The sequence below is a fragment of the Cucumis melo genome, chromosome 11, assembly GCF_025177605.1.
Source record: "Cucumis melo cultivar AY chromosome 11, USDA_Cmelo_AY_1.0, whole genome shotgun sequence".
NCBI classification, from domain to species: domain Eukaryota; kingdom Viridiplantae; phylum Streptophyta; class Magnoliopsida; order Cucurbitales; family Cucurbitaceae; genus Cucumis; species Cucumis melo.
In genome coordinates this window covers 4,847,859-4,863,429 of record NC_066867.1, presented here as the reverse complement: position 1 = coordinate 4,863,429, position 15,571 = coordinate 4,847,859, and the positions used below count along the sequence as shown (strand labels likewise).

Below are 15,571 nucleotides of genomic sequence, written 5' to 3'. Positions count from 1 at the left end.
TTTCTTTATTTATATATTTAACACACAAAATCCTATCTGTCTTTCAGTACTCTGCTTCGAAACTTTCGCTTCTTCTTCTTCTTCTTCGAGATCGGAGATGGTGAAACCCAACCACTTGAAAATGGTGACGGATTCTGACGCTGCCGATCTGATTTCCTCTGATCTCCGAGAACTTGGTAACGCTGCTAGAAAGCTTGCTACACACGCTGTTAAGCTCGGTGCTTCGGGTTTTACTGCTTCTTTTCTCCAATGGATTGCTTCCTTTGCTGCTATGTATGTCCCCCCCCCCCCCCTCTCTCTCTCTTTAGGTCTTTGCTGTTTGTTTGATTGCTGAATTATGGTGATGTTGTTTGTTTGTGGTTCGTCGCTGCTGATCGGTTATTTTAGTGGAATTTATTTGTTTTGAGAAAGCTAATTGGTGATTTTGATTCGAGGAATTGTGTGTTTTGCGATTGATTTCTACTTGACTTTAGTAATTTGTTTGTTGATTTATGTGATGAAGTGGTTGAGGAGTATTACTATGATTTAGTTAGGGAAATGATTCATGTTACATTAAGATATGTGCTTCTGAGTGTTCTTTTTCCCGTGCCTTATCGATTTATCTACTTTTAGGTTTTCATAGATCGTTTTAATTTTACTTCAATTCTTTGTAAATGCAGTTACTTGTTGATTTTGGATCGGACGAACTGGAAGACGAATATCCTTACTTCATTGTTGATTCCGTACATTTTCTTTAGTCTTCCCGGTTTGATTTTCGGTTTTCTCAGGTGATCATCTCCACTCCGAGCAATTGCATTCAAATGAAGCTTCTGCAATTGCGTTTTTTTTTTTGGTTAAATTGCTTTCTCTTTGCAGGGGAGAGTTTGGAAAATGGGTTGCCGTTATTGCTGTTGTGCTCCGTCTCTTCTTCCCGCGACGATTTCCAGGTAGTTTAGCCTCGACTTGATTATAATGATTACACATTTATTGCATTCATTTTTGGTTGATAATAAGTGCAGATTGTGTACCTTATAAGTATGTTGATATAGATTTAGAGCCATTAGTAGTTCTGATCTTCATATAGAGATTTTTGGATGACTACCACAATGACTAGTTTTTTCTATTTGCATTTTTGCTCTCTTCCCTTTTAGATTAACTTTCTACCTTATGAACTGCCTGCTTTTCTTTTTTAATTTTTTCCTTCACTTTTTAAAAGTATTTTTTGAAATCTTAACTAAATTTGAAAAGAAAATTTCTTTGGTTTTCTGAAAACTATGGGTTGCTTAATTTTATTACAAAAACTTTTGGTAGAATAATGTTTATTTTGTTCTGGAAAGATGTTTTTCCTTCCTATCACACATGTTCTTAATATTTAAACAATATGTAAACAGGAAAACTGTTTTTGAACAGGATTTTGAAAGACCCATCTCTTCTATTTTCAAACCCTTTAAGCATTGATATAAAGAAACAATTAATAAACAAAAATCCATTATCAAACCTTTTTCGACAACTTTGAGGTTATGAAGTTTGACAGGTAGAACTTTAAAGTAATCAAAAGATCCAAAACTTTAGTTCAAATATGGTAAGTACCTTTAGGTATTTTATATATCTTCAAAACTTACCTTTGGGTATTTTATATATCTTCAAAACTTACTTTCACATTTGTATTCCCAGCACCAAGATAATTTGACTCACCAAAGCTAAAAGGAACAAATTACATGCCAAACATCATTCATAATTATACATACTTTAATCTTATAAGTAAAAGGGATAATACCTTTTGTTGGAGGTTTAGATTGTTTTATTTGGTCTCTTCAAATGTTACAATTTTATCTTTGAGATTCGAATTTTGTTTCAATTTGATCGTTGTCCTAAATTTTTTAATTTTCCATCTTGAATGTTAATCTTCGTTAATTAATTTAAGAGAAATGTAATTAATTAATGTTCATTATTAATTAATTTAAAGGGGTAAATCTTAGGAAACCAAATTGAAACTAAACTCAAACTTAAAGAAATAATATATAGTATTACGAAATTAACCACAGAATAGTATTACGAAATTAGCCACAGAATAGTATTTTTCTTTACTTAAAAAGGTTCAAGTTAATAATAGTAATCTCACATCACATGAGTTAATCTATTATCTTGTGGAAGTATAATTATTGCATTCCATGCTCTACAGATTGGCTTGAACTGCCTGGAGCTTTGATACTTCTCATTGTGGTGGCTCCAAGTTTATTTGCCTCCACCGTACGAAACGACGCCATCGGAGAAGCAATCTGTCTGATCATATCATGCTATTTACTGCAAGAACACATCAGAGCCTCTGGTGGATTCAGAAACTCATTCACAAAAGCGAATGGCATCTCAAACACCATCGGCATCATCCTTCTCTTCGTTTTCCCTGTCTGGGCGTTGGTACTCCGTGTTCTTTGATTGGTTTTCTTTTTTTCAAAATGCAATTATGGATTATTGATACTTTGTATTGTTTGGGAATGTGGGCTGTGAGATTTGTGTCTTAACCTTTTTTTTTTCTCTTTCAAATTGGTTGTTTGATTGTCTTAATATAGGGGCTGTATCAGTGTAAAGTTAGATGAGGAGTCTCTCACAAACGATTTGTGTATCATTTCTTTTGTGGGACAAAAGTGAGATAATATATGTTATATTGATTGTGAAGATTAAAGGGTCAATGTGCTACAAACAGAGTTTATTGCAAAATAATGATGATAATTAAAATTAAATTTATGGGGTCACAAATTTTGGCCTGTTTCGTGGATTACACAAATAATGTAAATTAGAGCAATGGATTTTCGGTTCTAGAGATGTTTAAATTTGAAATTTTAAAATTTTAAGTGTAACCATATATATATACACTGTAGAAGATAAAAAGACTTCAATTAATCAATTCTTGGTCGGGGATAATTGCAAATATAGCAAAATCTTTCAAAATCTATCAATGATAGGAGTTTATTACTGATAGACTATGTAACAAATGTTGGTTTATCACTAATAAACCTCAAATAGAATTCTATCACCGATAGACTTAGTTATATTTTCAATTTTCTAAAAATATTGCTACATATTTAATAACTATTCTAAAATTTGCTACACATTATAATTACCCTATAATTAAAGTGTAGATTTGGCTGCATCTACATACATATATAGTTATATATAGTCTCTCTATTTATCATATCGTAAAAGAATAATGATCAAATTTAGAGAAAAAAAAATCTTACCACATAATAATTTCTAGTTGGATAATTGATCAATTACAGTAAAAGATTTTACATTTTGTTACACCTCATGTATACGTGGATAGAAATTTATATAAGTCTATCATTGATAGACGTTAATAAAAGTTTATCAGTGATAAAAACGAATAAAAGTCTTTTAGAGGAAGGTCAAACTATAAAGATGATTTTCTCACTTTATTGAAGAATTGTCCGGGAGTATTTATACAATGTGAAAAAAGAGTAAAAATTGCACTAATAACTAATCAATAACAATTTAACATGTTAATGTCTCTTTAATTAATTTTCTAATAAAGTGTATCTTGATAGGTACATATAGAAGTCTATAAATGTTTATTAACAATAAAAGCTTGTAGAAATCTATAATTAGCATTATTATTTATAGAAACCAAAAGAGACTATATGTGTTTATCAATATTTTTCTTTTTAATAAATAGTATGATAAACTCTTTTCAATAAAAAAGAAAAGTCCTCTAGATATTAAGGTTATGGATTTATTTTGGTGAATTTCGAATCATGTACCTCATGATAAAATCTAAAAAGACACCTGTTTATTGGAGGATAGAGGCATCATATCCCACATATTGATATAGACATTGATTGATAGAGATGGGCTAATTGAGACCACTTCTCTTTGTTGGTGGATAGCCACTCAAGTCAAGTCAAGGGAATGTGCCTATCTATATGCTTTAATTGGGGGGTAGCAGTTGGCTAATTGCTACCAAAACAACTTTCTCCAACCCAAAGTTGAAGAACTCAAATCACTACCAAAATTAAGAGAATATTCTTAGGATGTAGTGTAGGATATCCGGTTGGATTTATGGAGCCCTTCAGATTTCACCCCCACCACTCGTTTGGGTAGGGCGAGGTTAAGAATACCTTTTCTATCTCTATCTTTGTTCTTCACTTTCACTGTTCATTTCTACAAAATTCTCCATTTAATTTTACTAGGAGTTATGGTGGAGATTACAAATCGGAAATTTAGAGGGATTGAAACCTCCGTTGGGAATGATTGTTTTCAAATATAGCAAAATATACTAAAATATTTACAAATATACCAAATATTAGTTTCTTCTAATGATAGACAATTAAAAAATATTATCATTTATCGTTGATAAATGTCTATCTATATCTATCATTACCTATCATCAATAGATAATAACATTTTGCTATATTAAAAAATATTTTCATTAATTCTTTTATTTAAAATAGTAGATTTAGTTATAAAGTTATTTTAAAAGACAAGCAACTCAATTGTTACTATTAAAAGTTTAAAAATATCGTTGCAACTACTAGCAAGAGTAGTTTTACGATTTGTTTTGTATTTTTTTTTTTTAACAAGTTGCACTTGATAATGAGGAGAAAGCACTAGTTTTGAAAAACAAGTTAAGAAAAAGTCAAACAGTTTAATGTTAATCACCTTTAAACTTCCTAAGATTTTGTTCCTGCTATGTGTGTGTGAAAAGTTTAGATTTAAAGTCACACTTTGACAACTTCAATAGTAAATAATAAGCTTATTGTCTACCAAATATCAAAGTTCTTCCACAAAAATTGACAAAATCACTACCCCTCACTATTTTCATCGTAATATTCTCCTCTTATTAGAATTTCAAAAGATGCTATAATAAATTAAAGGATGGCTTCTTCTAATATTTTGTACAACACTATTTTAATATGTAATGTTACGTACTGAAGTTTTCATTTCTTTGCGTTCTTTGCCTCTTCATAGAGTTGATCAATTTGCTCCTGTGGATGAAATTAAAAAAGAGAGTAACCAAATAAAATGAAACACAATAAAGTCTCACTTTGCACATCAATAGATAAACTGCCATCATACAATGAGATATCAGAAGTTGTATATAGGCTTTGGATTGTAGTTCCTGGTGAGGTTAACTATTGTGTGGAAACACCTTTTTCAGTAGCATTTTCGTTAGAAAAAAGAATATATTTTTCAAAGAATTTTGTGGTGTTTCATGTCACTAGACAATGTTATAGCTTATAGGATAGAGACTAACCCCTTCTATGAGTGTTCATTGGTTGGATTGGGTTATAGGATTTTTTGGACCAATCCAAAAATTCGAATTGGTTGGGTTGGTTACCCAAAAAATCCAAACACCGTCTTTAATCCAACTTAATCCAACCTAAATTTTATTATTAATTTTTTCTTATTAAATTAAAATATTTAAATTTAAATTTATCTATAACAAGTCTCTAAAATCTCTTGGTAAACATTTTGTTTTTGGTTTTGTTTTTCAAAATTAAATCTTTAGACACTACGTCTCACGTCGAACTTTCTTCCTTTGCTATCTACATTCTGCCTATAATTTAAAAAACCAATTCAAATTTTGAAAGTTAAAAAATTAGCTTTCAAAAAGTTGTTTTTGTTTTTGGAATTTGGTTAAGAATTCAACTATTGTACTTAAGCAAAATGCAAATCACGGAAGGACATATATTAGAAATAGGTTTAATTTCCAAAAATAAGAAACAAAAGCAAAACGATTACCAAACATGTCCTAAAATTTTATAAGAAGAACAAATTTTAAATATCAGATATTCATGATATCTATTAAAAATGTTAAACTAAAACATACATAAAAGAAAAACGTTAAAAATCCAAAAATCCATCACCTAAGAAAAATATGTTTTACTTTTTATAGTATATAAGTAACTTGGGTTAGGTTGGACCAACCAACAAAAAATTTATTAAATCCAATACCCAATCCATTCCAACCAAAATAGAAAAAATTCAAACGCAATCCAATCTTTACGATTTGGTTTAGGTAGTCCGAGGTGTGGTGTGGGTTATTTAGACCTCTAATTTTTTCTATATCTTGGTTTTTGTACACAAAGGATACAATCTCCCTTCCAAAAGAAATTTTTAATTAGGGAAATTCTAGAGTGATCTCGAATAATCAAAGACATGTCACACTTACAATGGCATTCTTATTAAAACAATTGATTGGTGGCTTCAATTTTTTTAATGCTTTATCATTAATTTATCTTGCACCTTTCCTCTCACTTTATCGTAATACGCTTTCTCTTCCAAAACTGTATCCATATACATTCTGTCATCCATCTCTATATACTACCCATACTTTCTTAAATCTATCTTCATATGCGCTTTCTATTACTAACCTCTCTCTATACATACATACTCATTCTCTCATATATATGATATATCTCTTTAGCCACATTCTCTTCAACCAACTTACACTTTCTTGAACTACCTCTCTATACATACATACAGTTTCTTTATGTCCACCTATACAGAGAGGAAACCAGCTATTGTTTGGAGAGTTATTTTGATAAATGATAGAAGGATCCTTGCAGGGAAAAAGAGAATTTTCTTTCGGGGGGAAGGTTTCTGTTTAAATAAAATCTTGTTAGGAACCAAGGTAGTATTGGATGTCTTTGTCCCACATTGATTAGAATGGGATGACCAATGTAGTAAAGCGGTTAAGTACCCACCAAAATGCCATGGAGTGCATTGGGTGAATTCTTCTTCAATAATTTATTCCTATCAAATCACAGCCAATTGGGAAGTTACATGCACGTCCTTTTCCTATGTTGGGCGCGTAAAGAAAGAGAAGGGAAACCAAATGGAATTCAAAGAAATGGCTTTCATGGTATGGATACCTTTTTGAAACACAGCCCTAATGGCCAAAAATAAACATTAACAGGCAGTACACTGAATCAAGCAGCGGCCAGAGTTTAACACTCAAAACATAAAGAAGCTCCGCTCCGAATAAAAGAGAAGAGCAGAAATGCTAAAGGAATGAATTTGGAAGTGGGAAAAGTTGTACCTTATAGTATTTAAGCAGTTGTGGTCTCTTCAATTTAAATGTTGGAGTTATCAAATCCCTCTCCATGTCAAAGGGATATGGTTCCAAATGAATTGCTTTTAATAGCTCAAATCCTCGAAGCTGCCAAATATTTTACCAGATTAGATAAAGAAGTTTCTGTAAACAATAAGATCCCAACCGAATTTGAACATCTAAAAGATACTTACACAGTGCTTCTGACCATTACTATTGAGCTCATCCAAAATATACTTCCTTGCTTTGAGGTTCTCACATAAAGATTTAAAGTCACCAGTCACATTATGGTTTTGTGCCCAATCCTCCAAGGCCTTTTGATCAGGAACCGCCACACCCACAAGAAATGACTCAAAACTGTTTCCATAGACCCAAATCTGTACACCACAGGAATTATTTTTTTGCAATGAGTAAAGGAAAGATACAAATTAAAATTTTAAAAGTGCACGTACTTCCAATATGAGCAAAAGAAATGTGACCATTAGAGAAAGTATCCAAATAAACAAAACTGTCATCTAATGTATCTCAGTTATGCAAGAATCAATTTCTCCTACCGAGGTAATCAGAGGGCATTGCAAGAATATGTTCTCAATGTTCTCCACTGCAACATACTCCCCCTGTGACAGCTTAAATATATTCTTTTTCCGATCAATTATTTTCATAGATCCATCAGGCTGCCATTCACCAATGTCCCCTGTAATATGTATACATGTCATTTTCTAGTAAATAGCTAATGGCATTTATAAAACAAATGTTAAAATGATAAGAGTAAACCATTGAAATGTATTTTATAATGGTGAAAACGTTAACCTTGAAATAGATAACAAGTTGCACCTAAAGAAAAATTTCTAGCTTTGCAACATGATTAAATGTGAATGACCTGGATTTGCATAGTGGCTACACATAAAAAGTAAACAAAACCTCAAAGGTCTGGGATCAACTGGACCGTCTCAAATTAAGTAGAAACTCTTTTGAAAGATGCTACTCAGGAACAGATGGAATTAACCCAAAGGAGCTATTATGTTCTTTCAAGCTTTGTTAGTTAAGCAAAGAAAGTTAATATTTTTTGGTGTTCACCAACCGAAACTTAGTGTTTCATGTATTTATAAATTCTATATTTTATCATTTTTTAAGGGGCGTTTCCAAAAATAGCAAAAAAAATTATGATAGTAGAGCTCATGTCACTACATTTTCTAGGTTATAAATTTAAAAGCAGATAGTCCTCTGATAGCCCTTTGTTAACCTTCTGATATATCTAATTATTTGTCATATTTTTCGTATTTGCAATATGCAAAAAAGATGTGCTATTGACTGCTTTTTTCTAAATTTTTTTGTTATCCGATGCAATTTTTTTTTTTTTTATTATCATCTTCACTTTTCAAAAAAATTTCAAAAATGCTTAAACAAGCATGAAGCACTATAATCAGGTTGGCATTTCTACAATACTTTCAAAACAAATACCAAGCTTGCATAAATTTAATTGAAACCCTCTCTCAAACAGACGCAAGATGCTTGCATTAAAGTGACATAATCAGTATGAAACACTTCTCTAAAACAAATGTGTTTGTACTGAACTTCCTGCTACATTTGAAACTTATTTGGCACCTTCATCCAATCAACCCAGTTATGCTAATTTTTTATTTGATGGTACAGAAAATTGGAAGAAATTAACTACTTTAAGGAAACAATTTTCACAGATGATTGCAAGAACCAAATGGATATGGAAACGTATATGAAAATGAGTGAATGGAGAAAAAGTACAAATTATGTAGAGAAACTTTCTCCCTTCCAATCCCATCTAATTATAGTATAGATTCTAGCATGTAGTTTTACCTGTATGAAACCATCCGTCAATAAGAACATCGTCAGTTAGATCTTGCCGTTTATGGTATCCAGAGAACAAGGTACTTCCCCTTATGCAAATCTCTCCACGGGGTGTGGTGGCCAGTGCATCATACCCCATATCAGGAACTGACTCGAGCCTTGCTTCAATTGTAGTAACTGGAACTCCAACCGTTCCCACCATGGTGAAAACATTGGCTATGGATGTAAAACATCCACCACAACTTTCTGTAAGGCCTAAAATTGTAATACATACAAGCTCATTAAAAGAATTACTAATGCATTGTGTTCTTTTCAAAGTTTAATTTTTTGCTTCAATTTCTGCCAAAAAGAAATAAAAGGCACTTTCTCCTTTTTCTTTCGCTTAATGAAAACAGTCGCTTGTTAAGAAAAAAATGCAGCTTCTCCAAGAATGATATTGCTCAATGATAACTGGCACTTGTTTTTTACAGAAGACAAAGACTTAAGTTATATTAAGGTGAATCTAGTCTGATTAGGTAAAAACAAAATAAATAGTATCTTGCATACCATATCCTTGGCTTAGAGTTGCACAACTGGTAACCCTCAAGAACTCTTCCACAAGCCTAGGCAAAGGTGCAGCACCAGATAAAAAAAGGCGAACTCTCCCACCAAATGCTTCTTTTATCTTTCAAAGTATAAAAGCACTTTTAATCATATAAAAGAAGCCTTACATTTAAATGAACATACAAACACAGAATAAATGACAAACCTTGTCAAATACAAGCTTGTCCAAGAGAGGTGCTGCTTTTTCCTGGAGCAGACCCTTCTTCAAATATCCTAGCTTGCTATTAGCACTCAGTTTGTAAGTTACACAATAGGTGATAATACAGGTAATTTAAACCAATATATTAAGTATAGAATTCAAACGTACTAAGTGTATGCATAATCGAACAACATCTTCCGCAAACTGCCTCCAGAAGAAACTTTGTTCAGAATACCTATAACAATAAAGGTTATGGAAATTACTTAAACCGTGTAATTTCAAAACATTAAGTTGTAATCAAATTATGTGGACAAAACAAGAACGTGTATTATACCAGAATAAATACGATCGTAAACTCTAGGAACTCCAGAAAATATTGTTGGCTTCAGTTCCTGAATATCATCTAGTAAAAACCTGATGTCCTGCAAATTTGCACAAAAACACCTGCATAAGTTCAAAACACAAGGGCATGAGGTCGAAAACACAAAAGCTTCAAGTGATCAAAATTACCCCACGCCAAAACCCAATAGATGAACCCTTGTAGATGCAATAGGTCTCCATTATCTGATCATACACATGGGCTAGAGGAAGAAATGAGAAATATGAATCTTCTTCTGTTGCCTGTAATGTTACCATCGTGTAATTACTACAGTTGTCATGCAAAATATGAGAAAAATGTGATAGAACATTAATCAAACTACAACGGCACATGGTCATTAAAGAACTCCCACACTTCCTTCATCAGGTCAAAATTTATATTTGGCTGCTTACCACTTTATCTGTCAATAAAAGTAGGTGGTCCACAGACAAGACTTCGGCCATTATAGCTGCATTATTGAGTATAACACCTTTCGGTTCCCCTGTGGTTCCACTTGTGTACATTATCGTGCAGATATTGGTCTTCTGTTTTGAAGGGAGTTCACAGTCCAAGCTTCCCTGGAGCAAAGTTAAAAAAAAAAAAAAAAATAGAGATGCTGCTATGGTGCTAATGATAAGACAATAAATGGTTGAGAGAAAAACGTATAGTACCAACTGATAGAATTCCTCCCAAGAAAAGCAAGATACTCCCAGTTCTTCAGCTTCCTTCTTATGTACGCTTGAAACATTGGTAAAACTGACAATAGCTGTGAACCAAAATGATACACAATGGTTAGAGTTACAAAACTCTAGAAAGAAAGTGCAATTCAAGTTCTAAATTAATACAACATACTTTTTAATTGATTTGAACACCTGGGAAGGCATGAAAAAATCTGCACAACGAACAAAATGGAGGGGACATTTAGAAATGGCAGCTATACATTTATACTTTCACACTGAACAAAATGGACTTTGTTCAAAAACCAATTATATTTTTAAAAGCACAGTTAGGTATGTGGTTTTTATGGGCTTTTAAATTATCTATTTTTTGGGGGGAAAAGTACAAAACAAAGGTAAGAAGCATATTGGTTGTATGCAGATATTCTTTACAATATCTTAAATAAAGCCCCGATGTCTTCAAAAAATTTCCGTATCTCATGCTCGGAAACAACATACATTTAATAAATAAATTTATTATTTTTGTATCATTTGCCACACCAGGCAAAAAGTAAAAAAACTATGTGCATATTTTGGCACTTAGCACTCAGATCCAGGGCTCTCTATTGTGCCTACTTTTCCAGTTCAAAAAACACTAATGCCAAACAATAATCCATAGAACAACTTAAATAATTAGCAATTCTATATACAAGGGGTAAGAATGACAAGGTTAGCAACATGGAGACGTACAGAAGCAAGTTTGTTTTCTTGAACAAAAGCAATTGAAACTTCAGCATGGTTAACGATGAACTCGACAGCATTAGCACCTGCAACAGTTTGATTGTCAATACAGGAGCTCAAGCTACTATTCTGTTATTCTTAAAGTTCAAAAGGTGCCAGAAAGAATATGGAACCATACCAAGTGTGTCATACAGCGGTACATAAGTGATAGCTTGGCTATTACAGGCCTGTAGGTAACAAAGGGTGCATCAAATTCTCAAACCTCAGTGTTAAGAACAGATGAAATGAGAGCTCTAGCCTATCAACTTAAACTTTGCGCATGATGTCAAATTCAAAATTTCTGAAAATGTCATAAAGACAATACTGTTCCCCTATTTTATATTCATAGCCTAATGCTGTCCTGATATTTTAGCTACGGCCCAACAGAAAATATAGGAAAAAATATTAAAATAATTTAGAAGCTCAACTTTTGAATCAAACGTTCATGAGGGATAACTTGAGAAGAAATAACATGAAAGGAGGGGAAATAAGCGAACAGTCCAACAAATTAGCGGATTTAGCCCACACATTGGTTATTGTCCCCCTAAATCTCAACCCCACATGCATCGTCAAAAAACACAAAATTGCATACCTCCATCGAAATTATCCATTCAGGGCAATTGGAACCATATATACCACAGCGATCGCCCTATAAAACCCAAAAAAGGAATCAGTAACAACTGGGCAAAACATAATTCCTCTAAGCATAGTAAAAATTTAGAACAATAATAAAAAAAGTAAGAGCTTCTAAACACAGCCACTTCACTGGACATCACTTGAACTTACAGAATTAACCCCACGCTTTCTAATTGCAGATCCCATCCTGATTGCAGCATCATATGCTTCTTGATATGTGAGCCATACATAGGAACCCGCCTGCAAAGTTCAATAAAAATAAACAGTTCCATTAACTCAATTTCAGCTTTTAAGGTTGATTATTTAATTCCACAAAGGCTCAGAGTTCGCTGGAAATTGTTACCTTAGAGTCGCCGTTGGTTTGCCGACGACCGAGCATTCGGTTGCCGGGATTCCTCTTGACGGAATCACTGGAAGACACAAAATCATATTGTTCGCCGAAGTTCCACCGATCAAAAACTCATATCATGGTTAAGAAATGCGATCACTTCCTCAAATGGTACGTTTGATTTTTGATCAACTACACAATCCAAAAATTTTGTGCATTTTTCTTTTGAATTTTCGCGGTTTTTTTCATTTTTTCCAGTTCGTGGATATTATTCATGTTTTGGGTTGTAATTTGGTTTTGTGAAATTAGTCCCTCATAATTCATTAACATAAACTAGTGTTTTTATGTTCTTAAATAAATAAACATCGGTGATAAAAGTTCTTCTATTTTAATTATTAATAAAAATCTAAAATTTTATTATATTTTATAAATATTTTAATTTATTTTATTATATTTAAAAATAACTATTAATAAATATTCATAAATAGTAATACATTTATATATGTCTATATAAAAAGATAATTAAATTTTATTATATTTATAAATATTTTCAATAATTCACCTAAAATTTAATTAATTAGTTATAATTCTTTTAAGTTAATCGGTTAATTACTAAAGAGTAAAGTAGTCTTTAAGTAAAATCTGTTGTATTTTGAAACTTAAATACTAAGGTGAAACAAAATTCTGAACTTTTAAGACAAAAGTGTAACTTTTAAATGTGCGACCAAACTAAATCTAAATAATAATAATAATAATAAAAAAAAAAAAGACTATAATACTTAAATCCATGAAAAGAAAAATGTCATGGAAATGTGCAAAGAAAAGAAATGGGGGAACCTGAAGAATTGCCATGGAGATTCAAGCTCATCAGGCAATTGCAGGAGTCCATCTTTAGCGTAGATGCTCCGATAGACTGGGCCTGCCGATGGCCTTCCGCCGGTCTCGGGTGTCTCCGCTTCCACGACCACCGTGTAAGGGGTCGACATTGTGATGAACAAAGGCTCTGTGGTGCTGCAAATTGATGAAATGCTTATGAAGTGGTAGCAGTGAGTTTAATACATTTGATCTTTTAAGACACAAGAGGGATGGGGGTGTTGGGGGAGGTTGGTTGGTTGGTTGAGTTGAGCTAAATGCATTAATTTCTCACCAAAGCTACACCACCTTTCTCATACTATTCTCTACCAATGTTATTAATTTCATATTTTTCTTACAATAATAAAATACTTTTTACCTTTTTTTCTTTAGATATATGAAGGATGAATTCATCCTTCTCATACTATTTTCAAATTTTGTACCCAATTGTTAGTAAAGAAGATATAAATTTTTGAATCCATGGTCTATGATAATACCTCTATTCAAATACATTTTTCTTATTTTGTTTATTGGGATATAGTTCGTAAATTAATAATAATATAACGGGACTATTTGAATTTTTAAATTTTTAAAGGTAATACTAAAGGAAAAATTGGTAGAATGTATTGTTATACTTTATTTTTAACATAATTGTGAACTAAATATTACTTTTTGAGATAATCTCGATAAGCCATGACAAATAAGTATGACGATTTTCTATCGTTATATAGGTCTAGAGGAAAGAGTTGATCGGAAAATAAATTTTATGTTTACTACATAAAATAATATAATAATCTTCTCGTAATCTAACACATTTTGTTTGCAATCTCATATCACTCAAGAATCAAAATCATAGACTTTCAAACATATTATAAGAAAATGACATGAAAAGACAAATTATCAACTTCAATATCAACCGTTATATCTCTTTCTCCCATTGTAAAAATAAATAAGTCCAAATTGCAAAAACTCATCCCTAAAGTATGATAGCAATTGCAATTACATTCTTAAACATTCAAAATTTAAATTTAAATCTTTAAACTTATCAAACTTACATTTATCGTATACATTTTGCAGTGATTATATAAGTTTGAAAGATTCAAATTTTATCAATCTAGAGTCCAATTTTTATGATTATTGCAAACTTAATAGGCTAATTTTAACGCTTTTAAAAGTTGGTATTATTGAAAGTTAGTGTAACTAGAACAAGGGGAATTTATTTGTTGGAAAAATAAATAAGAAACAGAATAAAAAGGTGGAGTGAGTAAATAGGGTAAGTGTGACATTAAATATAGGTAGATATGAAGGCAAAGTGTTGAAAAATGGGGAATCCCCAAAACCAATCCCAACTAATATATATGTGCATATATTAATTAAGTGCATCCTTTTCAGCCTCCCCTTTAATGAAGGATGCCAAACAAATATATACATATACACTTATATATACAAATTTCAAACCAATTTAGTTTCTTGAAAAGTCATATGATCTTGACTAAAGAGAGACAAAGGTAATAGTTTTAAATCATTGATTAATTAAAAGCTTATAAACGTAAATTTACGTCTATGTGTAATAATGTCTTGATAGGGTAACTTTCTTTCCATTGCATTAAGATACTAATTTATCTAAAATTTCGTAGATGTGTCTGATCAAAGAGACTATTTTCTTTAAATCTATAGTATTATCTTTCTAACAAGTCTTGTAATCTTTATATATTTAAGTTTTGAAAATTTAAGAAAAAGAAATGTCATTTACTTTTCAATTTATTGATCTAAATTCAAAAATAGTTTCATCGAATTTTAACATTAATTTTTAATATAAAAGCTAAAGTTTATTCATAATTAATAAACTATTATAAATCGGAAAGTATTCATATTAAATCATTATAAATGGAAACTCTAAAATCGATCTGTGATTTACTTCATATTTTAAAACTGTTGGAAAAATAACCTTTTCTTTTTTTGCAAATTCGTATTTTTTTTTCTAAGGCATTGTTGTCAAATTATAATAACAAATAGGTGATTTGATTTTGAATAAATAAATAAGGGAGTAATTAACAATAAAATAATCAAGACATTTTTTAATAGTCAATTTACTAAAATGGATCTTCAAAATCCATTGACCAAAATAAAATAAAGCCTAAATTTAATAACAAAAGTAGTTTTTTTTTTTTTTTCTTTTTTGAATTTCAACTCTTAAATCTTTGGGAGAGTTTAGGGTTTTGTTTTTCAGACTAAACAATACTTGAATTGTAGTCAAGATTTAAACAAAGATATTAAATAATGTAATTGATGTAACATAAAATATATTTTTCCTCCCTAACACTACTTGTCAAGATCAAATGAGTTA

At 31.4% G+C, this 15,571-nt stretch overlaps 2 protein-coding genes across 2 annotated transcripts; one reads left to right on the top strand and one right to left on the bottom strand.

Annotated features, from left to right (window-relative positions):
• Positions 1–2,720, top strand: LOC103498423 (cold-regulated 413 plasma membrane protein 2-like). Its single transcript, XM_008461016.3, has 4 exons — positions 1–273; positions 660–767; positions 856–926; positions 2,162–2,720. The coding sequence occupies exons 1-4, from the start codon at positions 98–100 to the stop codon at positions 2,413–2,415; spliced, it is 609 nt and encodes a 202-aa protein (XP_008459238.2). The 5' UTR covers positions 1–97; the 3' UTR covers positions 2,416–2,720.
• Positions 2,721–4,718: 1,998 nt separating this feature from the next.
• On the bottom strand, positions 4,719–13,417 carry LOC103498426 (probable CoA ligase CCL6). Its single transcript, XM_008461021.3, has 19 exons — positions 13,210–13,417; positions 12,388–12,454; positions 12,195–12,284; positions 12,001–12,057; positions 11,548–11,596; positions 11,379–11,455; positions 10,825–10,864; positions 10,644–10,738; positions 10,386–10,550; positions 10,125–10,235; positions 9,949–10,036; positions 9,783–9,849; positions 9,621–9,696; positions 9,419–9,536; positions 8,882–9,127; positions 7,603–7,742; positions 7,243–7,425; positions 7,037–7,156; positions 4,719–4,979 (listed from the first exon to the last, which is right to left on the bottom strand). The coding sequence occupies exons 1-19, from the start codon at positions 13,356–13,358 to the stop codon at positions 4,932–4,934; spliced, it is 1,986 nt and encodes a 661-aa protein (XP_008459243.2). The 5' UTR covers positions 13,359–13,417; the 3' UTR covers positions 4,719–4,931.
• Positions 13,418–15,571: the final 2,154 nt, after the last annotated feature.